This window comes from Accipiter gentilis, chromosome 21 (assembly GCF_929443795.1).
Source record: "Accipiter gentilis chromosome 21, bAccGen1.1, whole genome shotgun sequence".
NCBI classification, from domain to species: domain Eukaryota; kingdom Metazoa; phylum Chordata; class Aves; order Accipitriformes; family Accipitridae; genus Astur; species Astur gentilis.
The window spans coordinates 1051784-1067587 of NC_064900.1; the positions used below are offsets into that span (position 1 = coordinate 1051784).

The following is a 15804-nucleotide window of genomic DNA, read 5'->3' on the forward strand; positions in this document are numbered from 1 at the left end:
CATTGGGCCAGTCATTTTGTTTCTATGGAAACAAAATTATTACTAATATATTATTTAAAAAACAGACACACGATTGACACTCCAAATATAGAATTTTAATACCATTCTGCACCTGCCTCGTCTCTTAGGGCAGAGCGGATGGGAGGCTGGAGTTCACAAAGGGACGGGATGGGCGAGGGTGCCAAGTGGCGGTGGCAGCGGCGGGTGTGTTTGTATCCTGAGAGCAGGCACAGGCTGTCCGTCTGTCTGTCCGCTCCCTTCTGCAGGTCCGTCCCACTTCTTTTTCCCCCCACCAGCGCGGGGTGCCGTGTTTCCTGCCTGCTGGCGAGAAAGATGAGAATGCAAATTAGTGATCGGGTCCCAGGATAAAGGGAACGCTTGAAGTTTTATTTAAAAATTGTGATGGCACGGCATGTTTTTGATGCTGTCTCTCATAGTTTGGGATCCTGGAAGGTCTGTGCCTCGCAGGCCTCAAGGGTCCTTTCACCACCCGGCGCCTGCTCGCCGTCCTGCAGGTGCCAGGCTTCGTTGCCCGCCAAGGAGCAGCGCCGCGGCCGGTCGGCGTTCTCCTCCTCTCTGCTGCCGAGGGAGAGGCGGCGATCGCGGCGTGATGCGAGCGGGAGGCGGGAGTGCCGTGGGCTGCAGGCTGGGGTGGGTTGTGGTGTCTCGTCGATGAACGTGGTGATCTCATCTCGGAAGAAGCAGGCGCTGGAGCTGGAGCCCCGGGGCATCAGCCCCCCTTCCAAAAACTGCCGTAGGGTCGTCAGCTCATCTTCTGGGGGCCGCCGGCGGTGCTGGTAGTCGTGCAGCTGAGGAGGCAAGAAGCCAGGGCCTCCAGCCTTGCGGGGGGTGGAAATGCGGATGTCGTCAGATGAAGACCACTTGTGTAGGAAGGATGGAGCGGAGCGGTGGGCGGAGAAGATGTTAGTCTCATCATGTGACATTCTCCGGGAGATAGGGACCTGGAAAACAGAGAAGGAGGCAGGTGATGGAAGACTTGAAGAGACAGAACGGGAGGGGAGTAGCTGAGACTTTCTCGGAGAGGAGAGTCGAGACGACACACAGGCGTGGGAGACTGACAGAGGAAGAAGTGGGTTGTGGGGCTGCCCCTGCTAGCTCTCGGCTCACCTGCAGGTAGTGCACCTTGTCCTGGGGCAACAACATGTGGTGCATGGGTAGCAGCTTGATGTCCCGGGAGTCCCGCTTCACAGCTGCAGCACCGTTCGCATCAAATCTCACTTTGCAGATCCTGCCGTCGCCATAATCATCGCACACACCATCTGTTGGCAGAGAGGAGAACGGCAGTCAGCGCTTTTCAGCCAGAAGAGGAGCGTTAACAGGGCACCATCCTAACGCTTGTCTGACTTCTGCTGCCCTACTTGCTGCCCTCGGGGCTCCCCCCTGAACAGGGACCTCATCTTTCTGCTTGCAGCAGCACTAAAGCACCCAGAGACCGCCCTGTTCCTTCTGTCTCGCTTTTGAATCGCTCGCTGCCAGAACTTGGACCTTTGGATCAGCGAGTTGGGCTGAGGCCCGGCGTGCCACTTTCGCTGTGGTTTGGCAGCCGTACGCATCGTCGCTACTCTTGCATCTACTGTGAGGGGTGTTGCACTAATTTTTGCTGGATGCTAGTGAGTCCTAAGGCAGCAAGCGAGCGGCAGAGCCTTCTCCAGAATAAATTTTCTCATGGGTGCTAACTCCAAACTATAACGTGAATCCCACCTAGCCACCCACAACACTGCTCCTAGTGCCGTCGGGTCCTTTCCCCAAGGCAGACCCCTCTTTCCTCTGTAGTCTTTTGGGGAGGATGTCAGTGAAGAAAGGTGACTGTGGGGTGGCGAGGAGCTTACCATCATCTCCGTCTTCCTCAGACATGATAGCCACACACTGCTCCCACACGGTGCGGAGATCTGCTCGGTAGCGCTCGCAGGACCAGATGAAAGAGGGGAGCAGCAGGGTCTGCACCATGGAGCACCAGAGCACAGCCAGGACCATCCAGGTGGGGGCCGTATCGTAGCGCAGGCTAAAAAAGCTCACAACCTTTGAGGTAAGAGAGAGAAACGATGCCGAGAAAGAAGACAGAAGTGGGGATCAAGGGAGAGAGGTAACGGGAGTCAGTTCTGTAGTAGAACGTAATCTGTCTGTAAAGGGTTCATCAAGTCATTACACCGTGCCCCTCTGAAAAACTGTTCCTGGGGTGTTACCGCAGGTTTGCTGAACCATATATCGAGCTGTCATATCTCTAACGTGAGACCTGAGTACCCCTTCTTCCCCGTGCTCATTACGAGCTGGAGCTAAATAGGTGCTAACAAAGGGCGAGGCCACTGGAAAAAAAAAAAAAAAAAAAAAAAAAAGAAAAAGCTGCGAGTAAGCTTCTGTTCTCTTAATGGCTCCCTTTGAGAACTTCCCCAGCTCTCCAGTTTTGCAGAGAATCAACCAGCCAGCCAAGACCTGAATGCTGACTACGACCATACAAGCAGAAGGAAAAATAAAACTGCCTGCAACAGCTTTTAAAGCTGGTGTGTCTGTTCTCCAGAAGCAAACTGGAGAAACAGGAATCTCCTTGTTTTTTACAGAGGTAGATCCCCCAGTAAGTTTGCAGAATAATTTCCTCTCCTTTTAGCCACTTAAAACTTCACAGTGGTTTCAGCTGTGTGGCGTGTATTCCCCAGGCTTAGACTCGTCTTAAAATGCTGCTGCGGAAGGATGGGAGAATTACTGCCATCTTTTTAAAACTGGCCCTCGGAATAACACAGATTCAGATGCGGCAACTCTGTGGCTGGTGGACGGAAGACAGAGTTTCTTCTCTAAAACTTGAGAGAAACGGAAACCTAGTTTAACTGCAGACTCTGAAGGGAAAGGGAGGACTCGCTGCTTACCAAGATGGGCACCCCGGTGAGCGTGTCGTACAGGAAGACAATAGCGCTGATGAGGTTGGTCATCTGCAAGGAGGTCTTGGCGGACTCAGAGCCATCCAGTGAAGACCTCCTTTTGCCTCGTACATCCTCCACTACGATGGCCGGCACATTGAAAGTGGTGTGTGCTGACGAAGAGCAGGATGACGCTTCCTCCGCCCTCTGATGGCGGCACCGCCGGCGTCTTCTGTGTGCCCACAGGGTCTGGTAGAAAGTGATACCCACGCACACCAAGCCCATGACGATTCCTCCGAGCAGCAGGAGGCTAAAGCAGACACCGAAGCCCAGCCCTATCTTGCTGACAATGAACTGGCAGCCGCGGGCATAGTAGCGCTCGCCGTTGTTGTGCCAGCCGATGGAGGGCAGGGTGGAGAGGATGAACGACACCATCCAGATACCCATGACTGCGTGCAGAGCCTGCTTCTTGGCATTGCTCAGCCGGTAGTTGACCGGCCATCTCACCATCCACATGCGGTGGTAGGAAAGGGAGGCCACCGTGAAGCAGGTGGCCAGCGCCAGGGTGTAGTACGTGGAGACAAAGACCTTGCAGATGCTTTCGTTCCAGTCGTAGTCGGAGGACTCACGCCGCAGCTGCACCACGGCGTAGGTGGTGAGGGGTACTGCTGCCATAAGGATGTGGGTCCCAGCAAGGAAGCACAGCAGCAGCTCCAGGGGCTTGTGTTTCTGTTGCTTGGCCGTGATGCTGAGTATGATCCAAGAGTTGGCCAACAGGGCTAACATCCCACATGCCAGCCACCACAGTGAGTTGTTGTGCAAGGTGGACTCTGAATCAGAGTCCCCCATGCTGCCCACCCCTGCTAGGCTGCACCCTGTCCCTGCCGCTGGGATTCGGTAAGAGGGTGGGTGGGACGCCGCACTGGGGGGCCCACGTCCCTCCTCATCGGCCGCTGCTGCTGCGATGCGAGGTGTGCGCACGCTGGAGGGGTTCCTCAAGGCATTGCCACCAGGTGCTAGGCGGAACAGCCGTCAGCTCTGCCTCACTTCCAGTCCTCCCTCTCCCTTCTGTTTGCTTAAATTTCTTTCCCTTGTTCTAACTTGTTCACCTGTTTTTTCCCTTGTTCTCTTTCTTTTTCTTTCTTCCACCTTCTTTCTCTCTCTTTCTCATGAACACTTGCCAGTGCTTCTTCCCTCACTCGCTTCGGCTCACTTCTTTTTTTCCTCCCCATCTATTTCATCCCCCTCCTCCGCTCTTCCCCCAAAGAAAAAGCTCTCCTTACTTCATGTGCCCACCAGGCACCTTCTGTCTCAGGGACCCCCTTCTGCTGGGACTGGTGAAGGCCGCATGCAAACAGGGACTGCTGGGGACTCCAAACAGTTTGGTAGTAGCAAGAGCCTGCTGCCCAGTGTTCTAGTGAATGAGGAGCTAGCCGAGAGTTTCAGAGATGATGGAAGGCAGGACAAAGGTCCCGCGGAAACGGTGAGGGCGGCACGTACACCATGTGTAATCCCCCTCTCACCAAACGCCACGCTCGTGGCAAGGTCCAGGTTCCTGCCAAGGCTGTCAGAAAGCCATCAGCGGAGTGTGAAGGGTGAGGAACAAGATTCGGAGGGTTCCCTATCCAAGACCTCTCGGCACCCTCAGCACATTGTCCTTTTTGCTGTCCTCCAGGGCTCAGCCTGCTCTTTCAGGCTTCCCTGCGCAGCGCAGGGCAGAGCTGGCAAACAATAAAGAGATGGCGAGGAGGGGAAGATCCTTTTCAAAGGTTCCCTTGGAGACTCAGGGCATGAGGTTCACTGTAGAAGAGAAAAAAGAGAAGTAATTTAAGATCATTCTATCCCCCCGGATCTCTCTCCCTCCTTGCCCACACAAACACCTTGCCATGATTTAGGCGGTGCCGAGCACTCCCTGCGTCTTTCAGGGAAGAGAAGAGCCAGATTTGCACCGGTCCCTGCAAACCTCAGGCCGGGCTCTGGCCCCCAGCAACTCCTTCGAGCGCTGCCGAGACACCCCGTGCTCCCCGCCCTTCCAGTCTGACGTTCCCCACCCAAAGCGTTAGGAACGCCGTTTCTGTGCTGGAAGGCCCGGTCCGCGTCGCTCCCTGCCATTCGGGTCATGCCGTCCCACGCACCCGCTCCGACACCCCTCGCTCCTGCCGTACAGCTCCCACAGCTCCGCCGGGCTTTTGGACCTCAGCTTTTCTCCGCCAGTGCTCTGGATTTTCACCTGCCGCTCTTGTCTCGTCCCGTCCCGTCCCATCCATGGGTGCGTGCCACCGCTCCAGCAACACCCTGCCATCCCGCAGTCTTGAAGCACAAGTCTTTCGGCCACGCGCCTCGCCCACCTAGCGCGTTTTGGCTCGAGCAGCTCTGGTCTCCAGACACCCCACGGTTACAAACCCAGCGAACGAGACTGCTAACCTAGTCCCGAGACTACGCGCCTTTGCCAGTGACCCCCGTGCTACCGGCTCAGACCCCCTCTCCTCTCTTCGTCTATAGGGGACACCCCGTATATTCCAGGAAGGTATAGGCCCGCTCCGTGCCTCGACCGGGGCAGATGTAAACTTAATCTTTCTGCGGATGGCTCCGTGCCCCCCCCAGCCTGAGCTAGCGGCTCCGCTCCCACCCCTCGCCTTCCTTCCGCTTCTCTCTATTTTCTCGCCCTCTCTGTAACCACCTGAGGCTTTTCCACCTTTGCTCCCTGCTTGGAGCAGTTTGCCATGACCGGATTGGCGATGCCCCCGTTCTGCCCCGCTTCGTCTTTCTTCCCCCAGTGCCATCGCTCTTTGCAGTTAGGCCCGTGGCCTCTGGAGACGGTTACGGAGCTAGCCGGCCCCGATAATCCCAGGGGAACGAATTTCCTTGCAGCATCTCCTTCTGCCGCCCTTCCCACCCGGCTCGTTCTGGTGGCCCACGCTGTTCCCTGGATGAGGCAGGAACCCTCCCGCCTCTGCTGCCTTCGGGGCCCAATTCTGCTCCGAGCTGCGGCTCTCCCGCTCCCGGAGACTCCCGGAGAGCCCCGGAGCCGATGCAGGATGGCCAGGTCGGGGAAAACCCACCCTCCCCCGGCCCCGCGCCCCGGCCAGAGCCCCCCACCCCGCTCCCCGCTTCATCCCACCGGAGAGGAGAGACTCCTGGGGCTGGTGACTCAGGGGAAGGCAAGGGCGTGGGGTGGGCTCTGAGGGGACGATGACCCAGAATAATTGCGAGGCAGCGCGGAGAAACCCGGGGATGGGGGGGGGGCCGGGGGATGCGGCCGGCCGGCCGGTCGGTCGGTCGGTCGGCCCGGGGCCGAGATGCGGTGCTGCCGCCCGGGCCACGGCCGCGGCTCCCGCAGGGGCGGAGGGGCCGGGGCCGGGAGGGTGGGGGGGGATCCGGCGGCGGCGGAACGAAGCGCGGCGGCCGGCCGGGGCCGCGGGGCGCCCCGGGGCGCGGCCGAACCCGGCGGCGCCGCCCTGCGCGCAGCGGAGCGGAGCGGGGGCCGGCGGCGGCGGCGGCGGGGGCCGATGGCGGCGGCGGGGGCCGTGGGGACCCATCTTACCTCTCGCCGGAGCCGAGCGCTGCCATGGCGACGGGCGCCCCGCGCGGGCCGTGCGCTCTCGCCTCCGCCCGGTTGGTGACCGGTGGCCGGGGGCCGGCCCGCCGCGGCGGACGCCGTTAAGAGCAGCCGCCCCGGCCCCCGCGCTCCGGCCGGCCATCCGCCAGGCGGGGCGACGGCGGGGGGAGAGGGGCGGGGAGCGCCGGCGGGAGACGGCGGCGGGAGCACCGCCGGGCCGGGCAGCCAGGGGGCGGGCCGGGCGGACGGGCGAGGGAGCCGCCGCCCCGGTCCCGGCCCCGGTCGCGGTCCCGGCCCCGGTCCCGGTCGCGGTCCCGGTCCCGGTCCCGGCTGCGTCCGGCCGTGCCGGGGGACGGGCGGCTGCCGGAGCTGCGCTTGGCCAGGGCCCAGCCGATGGGGAGGCTGTGCTGGGGGAGCCCGGCCGGTTCCCCCTCGTACCAGTCCCGGGACCGGTGCCGGTCGCGGTTCGGATCCCGGTCCTCGGCCAGGGCCCAGCCTGAAGGGGAGGCTGTGCTGGGGGAGCCCGGCCGGTTCCCCCTCGTACCAGCCCCTTGCTGCCCCACGGGAGCGAGCCTGGCCGCCCCCCAGGAAGACGAGCGGAGGGATGCGAAGGTGGCGGGCTCCCCTTCCCGAAGGAAGAGGGGTTATGAGGAGGCACCCAGGCCTGTGAGATGTCGGGAGGATGGGTGAAAGGCGAAGAGCGAGCCACGACAGAGGGGCCTGCGGGGATGCTCGGATGCATCTGCTGCCCGGGGTGAGCCGTGGTAGCAGAGCTGATGAGGTTTGCTCGGCTGCTGGGGTGGCCTCTTCCATCACGCAGCCAGCAGCGTGGTCCTGCAAACAGGGGACGGGGAAGAGAGGGAAGGAGAGGCAGCGGGAATAGCGCTCGGAGGAATGGGTTGGTCGCGTCAGAGGGGTAAAGCTCCCCCTCCAGCTGTGTCACCTCAGTGAGGGCAAGCCTGGCTAGAAGGTCTTCACAAGGCAACAGATGTCTCATTTTCCCGTTACTGTCTTGCTGCTGAAGCGAAGGCACCAACACCATCCTTGTCTCTGTTCCTTTTAGGAACAGGTGTCTCTACGCCCCTTTCCTCCATCAGAACGGGGGTGGGATGGAAGTCCGCGTTTCTGGACGGTCAGGGTGCAGCTGCATTAGCACCTCAGTTTGGATCAGGCGAACACGAACAATTTAGGTGAAAGGACCGGCAAGGTGTGCAGCAGATGTGCTCTGAGGACAATGGGAATTCAGCTTTGCTTTGGGCTAGGGTTAGTGTGAAGTAAGCCCCCAGACAGTTACAGCGTGGCCACTAAGTCCTGGGCATCGGCTCTTTTCCTCTGCAGACCTGCTCGGGCTGCATCACCCTGTTTGCTAAAGCGGATCTGACCCTACGGAGCCAGGGTCTGCTCAGCTTTATCATCCCCTCTGCCAGGGCAGATTTCATACGTCATTCTAAATAGTGGTTGAGGGGATCCCAAGTGCCTTGGATACCAAGGAATTTAATCTGAGGTTTGTATGGTCAGCAGGAGGAGCGATTCCTGAGTAAGAAAGCTGGAGGTACTGCTGGTTCTCAGGCCCAGGGGCAGCAGCGAAGGCGGTTCCAGAGGTATAAAAGAGATCATCTCTGAGACAAGAGCTGTTTGCATTGCACTAGCCGTTGTTTTAGAGACTGAGTAGAATCGGGAGCCACTAGAATAGATCCAGCTTTGCGTCAGGTAGGTGATAAGAGAGATTTTTGAGGGACGTGGGTGGCGACGATGCTGCCGTGCTCTGGCTATTCTTTGGCATGCGGGAACTGCCGCGGTGGAACAGCCCCGAGGTTCATCTCAGTGGCCAGTCTGGCAACGGCAGGAGCCAGAGACGTGAGAAGGGACAGTTACAGCCTCCCCCTCAGTCATTTCTTTACAACTTCTATCATTTGCGGGAGGTTTACGCCTTGAAGTGAGAAGGTCTATATCCACAAATGTAAACATTTGTGCAGCTCCAATTGTGTCATTTGTATGAATTACTTAATGTGATAACTTCCACGTTACCATCCTCTTCTGATTCAGAAAGTTGAGTCTCCTTAGCGTGAGTTGTTAGCCTGCCTGCGTGGGTGAATAAATCCTCTTGTTATCTCAGGGAAACGGCACACGAAGCTTCCGGCAATTTCCACGCTGCCTGCCTGCCTCAGCTCCGCTCAGGTAGGGATGTCCTGCAGCCCAGCATCTCTTCATGGCTTGGGCTACACCTGACAGAGATCGGTGAGCAGAGCTGCATGGGGACAGGTCCTCCTATCTCAAGGAGGCTTCTAGTGTTTGCAGATGTGGCTGGGTTCTTAGTTTGAGTGAAAGCACAAAATTGAAGATTTACTGCGAGGCGGAACGAGCTCTGGGGGAAGAAGAAGAGCTTTCACCCTAGGGCTGTCATGCTCCTAAGTAGATGCTCGTCCGTCCATCCATCTCATCTAAATGGATTTCAGAGACTCTCTTTATTTGCCTAGGATTTCCAGACACCTGGTTTCAGTGGTTCTGGTAGGAGGTGGGTTGCAACTGTATATGTGCTGCACACTGACAATGCACACGCCAAGGAGTGCCAGTGCTCGGATCTGGAGATCCCGAAGCCCCACCGTACAGGGTTCCCTGTGTACCTAAGAAGCCCAGGCTAGAAGTGAGACTCCCCCCCGCCAGACTCATCCCTTTGAAGGGCTGATAGAGCTGGGAGCAGTTTTAAATTCCTACAGAGCCATGCTGGACTCTGACCAGTGATCTTGCCGTCTAAAGGCTCAGTGGCTCACTAAAATATCCTAGGGCATCCAGGCGCAAAGAAACACCACTGTTGCAATGTCAGGGTAAGAAATGTTTTCTGGAAAAGTTGGTTGCGTGAAGATCAGTTATTTCTGGACAACGGCTCTGCAGGTCCAGGGAAATGCTCTTCCCAGAGGTGCCCTGGATTCTTAAAGGAACAGAGCTCATTAACCAAGAAACAAACACCAGAATCCTAAAAGGAAGAGCATTAACAGAATAGCCAAATTCACTTCACAGGGCTTTGATGGTTTGCAGCTCTTACTCAGGACTTTGCTAGTGACCATGAGGGGTTTCACACGTGTTTCTCGCAGATCATGGATGCAATTAAATCCATCCTCAGAGCCCCAACATGGCTTACACAGCCTCTTGTGAGGCTACGCTGGTGTGCTTGCAAGCAGGTTTCCTGGCATCTTTGCTGTCTCTCTGAGCAGGGTGTGTTTAATGGCTAATAAGAATCCAGCCAAGCAGACACGTTAGCATATTCCTTCAGAAAAGACAGTGACTGCAATGTAGATTTGTCATATCCAAACCTTAGATTCTATTTCTAGCACTGTACGGAAAGATTTAGTGAGGTTTCTCGGATAATTCGTCTGCAAAATGGGCAAGCGATAATAGCTCACATCAGGGGACAGACAACTAATGCTCATCATGAGCTACGCAGAAATATTAGGGGCTTGCAATGTAAATACTAGGATTTGAACTTGTGGATGCTTGTTTACAGCTGAATGTTTTTCCTTACACAGCTGGGCACCTTTTAAAATACTTTTTTCCCTCTGTCACATACATAAATATTTGTATATGATATTTTCCTTGAGAAAAGGAAGTACCAGGGTACGCTAGTCAAATACACGGTTGTTATGACGCTGCATGCCATTTGGCAGGGGGGTATGTGTCCTCCTGCTTCCCCCTACCTGCCCGGTGTAATGCTTTGCGTGTTCTTCTCTTCTCTATGTTACTGACACTTTTTTCATCCCTCCTGCCCTGGCAGCCTCACTGATATCCCAGCGCAGCGAGTGCCAGTCTGTGAAGGATGTAAAAATGTCATTTCAGAATTTAATTACGCCACTTTCCAAAATTACTGAACACTTACTTGTTTGTTCTCATACATAGAAAGGGTAATTATGAGCTCTTGAATCATTAATCTGGGAACCTACGATATCTGGAAGGAGCCGAAATGATTTCTTTTCTTTGGATTTGTGTCACAGAATTGCAATTTTCATTTTACCACCTGTTCCCCTAGCTTGTCTAGGTAGGTCTGAGGTTTCTCAAACCAGAACAATCTTTTCTTAATTAAAAAATAGGCTGGGATTTCAGGAGCGCTGCTGACGTGCTTGTCGTGGTTTAACCCCAGCCAGCCACTATGCAGCGGGCCCGTGCTGCAGAAGCTCTCTGGCTCCCCTCCTCATTCCAGCTGGTGTGGTGGCCCCTCCGGAGCCGTGGTCCTCACAGAGCCGGTGTCACTGTTAGCGCTGTTCATCTCCAGGCCCTCACCTCCACACAGCACACAGAGAAGCTCGGAAGAGGGACTCGTCAGCACCAGAGCCCGAAACAGCCACTTTAACACCAGCCAGCTCCTGCCGAAAGCATTGCGGAGCTGGGGCTTCTCCTCTCTTCCCTTTTGATTCCTTGCCCGCGAGGCAGTCTCTGCCACCACCTCTTGTTCTGCTCTTCTCTAATTCTCCAAATCTGGAAGCACCTCTAAGGCTTGGCCAAGCTGGCTAGAAAATGAGCAGGAGGAGAGCCAAAGCCTCCTTCAAGGGGCGTGCTGGGGAAGAATGCTGACAGGCAGGAGGCAAAGGCAGCCCGCTGTGGTTTGGAGGTGTTGCTTGGATGGGGGTGCACCAACGAACCCCGGGGTCCCTCCCAGTAAACACGCACTTGGGAATACTCTCAGAAAGGAACCAGTCCAGAGCTGAGCATCTGCAGGGGTCTGGTATTCCTGCGAGAAGGGTGGATGGAAGCTACTCGCCCTCTGCAGCTGCGTTAGCCTGATGAGCCCCTCCAATGGACGCCGAAAACTGCTCTTTTTACTTCCCCTGAGACAAAAGGAAATTAGAAGAGGCTGAAGTGCACAGCTTCCTCCCTTCTAGACCTTGGGAACACGCAGAGAAACGCACGGGGTCATTCGGCTCTGAAGGCTGAGGGTGTGAGTGCTTCGCTGCAGAGCCTGCGGGGAGCGTGAGTCACACGGATGCCTCGGCAGATCCGGGCTGACAGCATCCTCCGAATCACCGCCTCGCCTTGCATTCAAAGAGCAGAAATAAACTGGGAAGCAGGAGGGGCTGGGGGAAGTAGGGCTGTGGGCCGGGGTTATTCCAGCCCATGTGTTTCTAGTTCAGCAGAACTGGACAGGGCAGGATATTCTCAGCTGTGTCCAAGTCCCTTCCTCCGCTGGAGCAAGCGGGTCTGTGGGTCCTGACAGGGGACCATGCATTGGAGGTGGGTCCAAAGGACTGAAGCATGTGCTTTTTCCCTTCTGCAGACCAGAAACATGGGGAGCAGCAGTACCAGAAAAAACAACATGTTAGGGAAAACCAGCACTTCTCAGCTTTTTTCTAAACTCTTGCTTTCTGTGATGTTTCCACATCACTGCACGGAGCTCTTGCTGCCGTTGTCATTTTGTAAGTAGTGCCATGTATGCCCTTCTGAGTCCTGCCATCATTTTAGGGTTACTCTGACGAGCTGTCACCACACGATAAAATATGTCTGTCATTGTGTTTGCTGCTTTGTAGAGTTGTACATCGCTGTGGTTTGCGTCGTGCAGAGGCATTATGCCCTCGTATAATGTAGCTACGCCCTCGTGACACCTAGCAAAGGGAGAAGTCCTCAATGCCTCCTGAGAAGGAAAACCAGGATGCGTGCAACACAGCCTGTACAGCCCTGGTATGCTACAAGGAAGGGACCACACAAAAGTGATCTGATAGGGACACCTGGCTTTTCATCTGTGTCTTCAGTGCCTTGTAGGAGCGCTGTTGCCGCAGTGTTACCTGCTGCACGGGCTGTGAAGACAGTGTGTTGTCTCAGAAAGGGAGCGTGCTGAGCACAGCCCAGGCCCGGGCAAGATGTTACGGCAGTCCATTCCAGCTGGGGACTCATCAGGTACATCTACATCCACGCTTATGTTTTGTGCAAGCTTGTTCTTATCTGGTCTGAACCTCCACCTCCGTACTGCCTTGAAGCCCACACTGAAGCTTTCAGTATTACACTCAGATGGAAAGCAAAGCCTATCTAGGACTCGCTCTGTGGATGACTTCTCTCTCAGTCAGGGCAGCCTGCGCATCTAGGGAACAAAGAAGGTCGCCATGTGAAAAGTTACAGACAGGAGAGCTGCCAAAAAAAGAGATCTATGAGATCGGAGCCTAGAGTGGTTTGTGCCTGCAGGTGAGTTTCGAGTAGAGCAGGGTCACGACTGCTGAAATCATGAGACTTACTGAGGAAATGCGCAGTGTTGAGGAACAACACTTATCATTTTTGTTACGCCCATCCAGATGGGAGAACTAGAAGCTGTGCATCTGTGGATGCAGTCATGCACTTACAGGCATCCCAGTGGCACCATCATGCCCGCTGTAACGCCAGCCGGGCCACCTGGAAATGGGTGGAGGGACCTTCTGCATCGATGGCGAGGGTGTGAGACCGACCGTGCTTTGCAGGTCGGTCCCAGCTGTGAACGGGGACACAGCCTTTGGTTGCCTGTGGGGACTCAGTGCGCCTCTTCCAGCCCTTGGAAGAGAGCAGAACCGGGGTGGCTGAGCTGAGGGTCACGTATCCAGACCAGCAAGAGGACCATCCTGGCTTGGAGACTGCACTGCTGCCTGCTAGCGTGAGATCAGGGCTGTGCTGGGGCTGGCCTGCTGCCTCCTGGCTTTGAGAGCTGCGGGCAATGCTGTCAGGCAGCGCAGACACCTCCGTGCTCTCCCAGCCACCGGTGCGGGCGTTCTTTGCTACCCAGGCGTTTCATCCTGAACCGGCCAGGTTTGATGGACCCTGTGCTGGAGGCCAGGTGGGCCCTATTAGCTTAGTCTTTTTTTATTAGGCTGATTGTCTTGTTGAAAAAGTCAAGGCTTGTGTTTTTAGGTACAGAGGGGGTTGGTTCAGCTGCCAGAGCCTCCAGTGAGATCTGAACTGCTGGAGATGGCTGCAGTGCCGGAGGAGCTCATGATGGACGCCCACCAGCGTGCTGCTTTGTCCCACCTGGGGATCGGGCGGTGCAGGATAATCCCTCTGCTCCAGACACCCATGTGAGTGGGAAGAGGAGCAGACTTGGGTGCTCAAGCAGTTTTTTAAGGAGAAGGGTCTGGACTGCAGGAGCAGGGGTTGGTTTTGGTTGAGGGGACTACGCCAAGCACTTTGTCATGATCATTACATCGACCACCACTGACCCTGTGCTCATTTTCCCTCATACAGCTCCCAAAACTGACTCCTCCTTAAGCCCTGATGATCTGTTGTTTAGCAGACGGATGGGCCTCGGCCGGCTCCCACAGTACGCTGGCAGTTCAGGGCCAGGACAGGAGCAACTCCATGCACCGGGATATGGACCGAGGCTTTTCCGAAGTTAATGTAGTTTTGTGCGCACAAGCACAAGCTACGGGAAGGAAAACGGCACTAGCGCGGGCCTTCGTCACTCCTGTTTGTGTGAGGATGATGGTGAAGGAGCAGGCGTGACACCGGTGGTGGCCCACACCTGCTGCCACAGCTGCCTGGGGCTGCGTCCCCGCTCCAGGGGAGAGACGGGGTTGTGGGGAGGAAGGTTTCCCCCGGCTCACAGGTGTTGTCTCTGCCGTTGGTGCTACCTGTCTTTTCTCTGTCAGTAACGGCGTGATGCTGGTGTGACTGCTACAGAGAAGCCCCCGCCTCCAGTAACTCGGTGTCCTGGGGGGGGTCTCCGCCACGGGGAGCCCTTCCCACAGCCCAGTGCCCCTCTCTGCCTCTCCCCAGCAAGCCCAGCGCAGGCGAACAAACCTGGACTGCAGCCAGTGACAGCTGTAGGAACTCAAGGCCTTTTTGACCCACCGCTAGCAGACGGTAGAATAACTTCTCTATGTACAAGGCTTCTGTGTACATATTTTAACAGTATTTTTCTTTCAGGACATTCTGGCATCTCTGCAACACGCTTTTACTTCCATCCTAAGTTTCCTGGGCTTTTCACTCCCTCTTCCCACCTCCTTGAGCCAACAAAAAATCATTTTGGTGAGAACCATTTTTGGTGGCTTTCTCAGAAGCATCCCTTCTCCGTACTCTGTGGGCTTGCTCAGTCCAAGGCTGGTTTGTTGTCCTAGGAAATTACTTTGTCACTCCCTTCCCAAACTTACCTTTTAGATCAACATTCACAACTTCAGGCTCTGATTTCCAGAAGCTCTCCTGAACTGCCTTCCTGACAAAATTAGTCCTGAATTATCCCACTGCTTGTAGTGTTTTCACTTGTTCATGGGTTTGTTGTGGGAGAGGTGAAGACCACAGGCTGAGGAATGGGTCTGGGGGGTACTGTAGGGCTCAACTGCCCAGGAAAGGCGAACGAGGATGGACAGGTTTCACAGAGAGCAGAGGGCTGGTGCGTTAAGGAAGGCTTGTGGCAGCCAGGGAGGTGGGAGATAGTAAGAATCAGGATTCCACATCCTAGCAGGAAAGGGAGAAATGTGAATCTGAACCAGACAAGAGTACCTCAGAAAAAATTTTGTCCAGCTTGCAAAGAAAAAAACCCCCAACCCTGAAGTAATTTATTGTAGCTCAGGCAGATAAAATAAGCGCATAAACCTGGTTTCACAAGCAGGTCAATTTAAGTGCATGAGCAAAATACAAGCATATATATATGTATATGTATATATATCTTCTGTTCAGTGTCTCTCATTGTAGAACTGGGGATCAGTCATCAACCTTTAGGGTTTCTTGCCTTGTCTATCAACTCCTAGCCAGACAACATCCCTCCGTGGCATTAGACTGGGGGAATGATGAAGGAATAAAGAATTGTATCAAAACAGGAGAAAGGGAGATGGATTCACAGAGCGCTATGGGCTGGCAGGTGTGTAGGTACAGGCAGAGACTTCATCAGTCCTTCTGACTCCAGTGCTGCAATACTACTTATTCAACCGGCTGGAAGAGAAAAGTATTATGTGAGTACCAGTATTGTAGAGGTGAAAGGCTTCACTCAGATACCTCAAAGCCAGCCAACCCCCCACTTTTTTGCGTAGTGTACAGAATGACTGCCTGCTTCTGTAGCTGAGGATGCAAACGGTTACTTGTGCATCCACGTGGCTGCAGTTTAGGTTTCAGTTACGCTGAGCTGCTTCCTGGGCAAAGAGAGTTAAAGAACAACTGTATCAGCACTTGCATTGCACAGATTTATCTAGTTTTTGATGTAGCTGTGTGGGCTTTGTCATCTCCTTATGGGGATTATTTTTTAACCCTGATAAAAAGTAGGTGAAAACGAGGTGAATTCTTTGACACTTGTTATGCTAACCAACTCTTCACCACATATACATCCCAGCTATGAAGCAGTATTTGCCAATAAACATCTCACTGAATTCTCAGTGACAGTGAAAAAAAATTGGTGAAACTATCACAGTTTGCCACTGTCACCAGTGAAAATTAAGCAGAAGG

General features: G+C 55.2%; 1 protein-coding gene across 1 annotated transcript; it reads right to left on the minus strand.

Annotated features, from left to right (window-relative positions):
• Positions 1–85: 85 nt before the first annotated feature.
• Positions 86–6700, minus strand: GPR162 (G protein-coupled receptor 162). Its single transcript, XM_049824828.1, has 5 exons — positions 6415–6700; positions 2880–4670; positions 1851–2040; positions 1129–1280; positions 86–962 (listed from the first exon to the last, which is right to left on the minus strand). The coding sequence occupies exons 2-5, from the start codon at positions 3717–3719 to the stop codon at positions 432–434; spliced, it is 1713 nt and encodes a 570-aa protein (XP_049680785.1). The 5' UTR covers positions 3720–4670; positions 6415–6700; the 3' UTR covers positions 86–431.
• Positions 6701–15804: the final 9104 nt, after the last annotated feature.

Coding starts and splice junctions, on each gene's coding strand:
- GPR162 (XM_049824828.1), bottom strand. CDS start 3,719: ATGGGGGACTCTGATTCAGAGTCCACCTTGCACAACAACTCACTGTGG. Junction 2,041..2,879: donor TCACCGGGGTGCCCATCTTG/GTAAGCAGCGAG, acceptor CTTACCTCAAAG/GTTGTGAGCTTTTTTAGCCT. Junction 963..1,128: donor ACAAGGTGCACTACCTGCAG/GTGAGCCGAGAG, acceptor TCTGTTTTCCAG/GTCCCTATCTCCCGGAGAAT.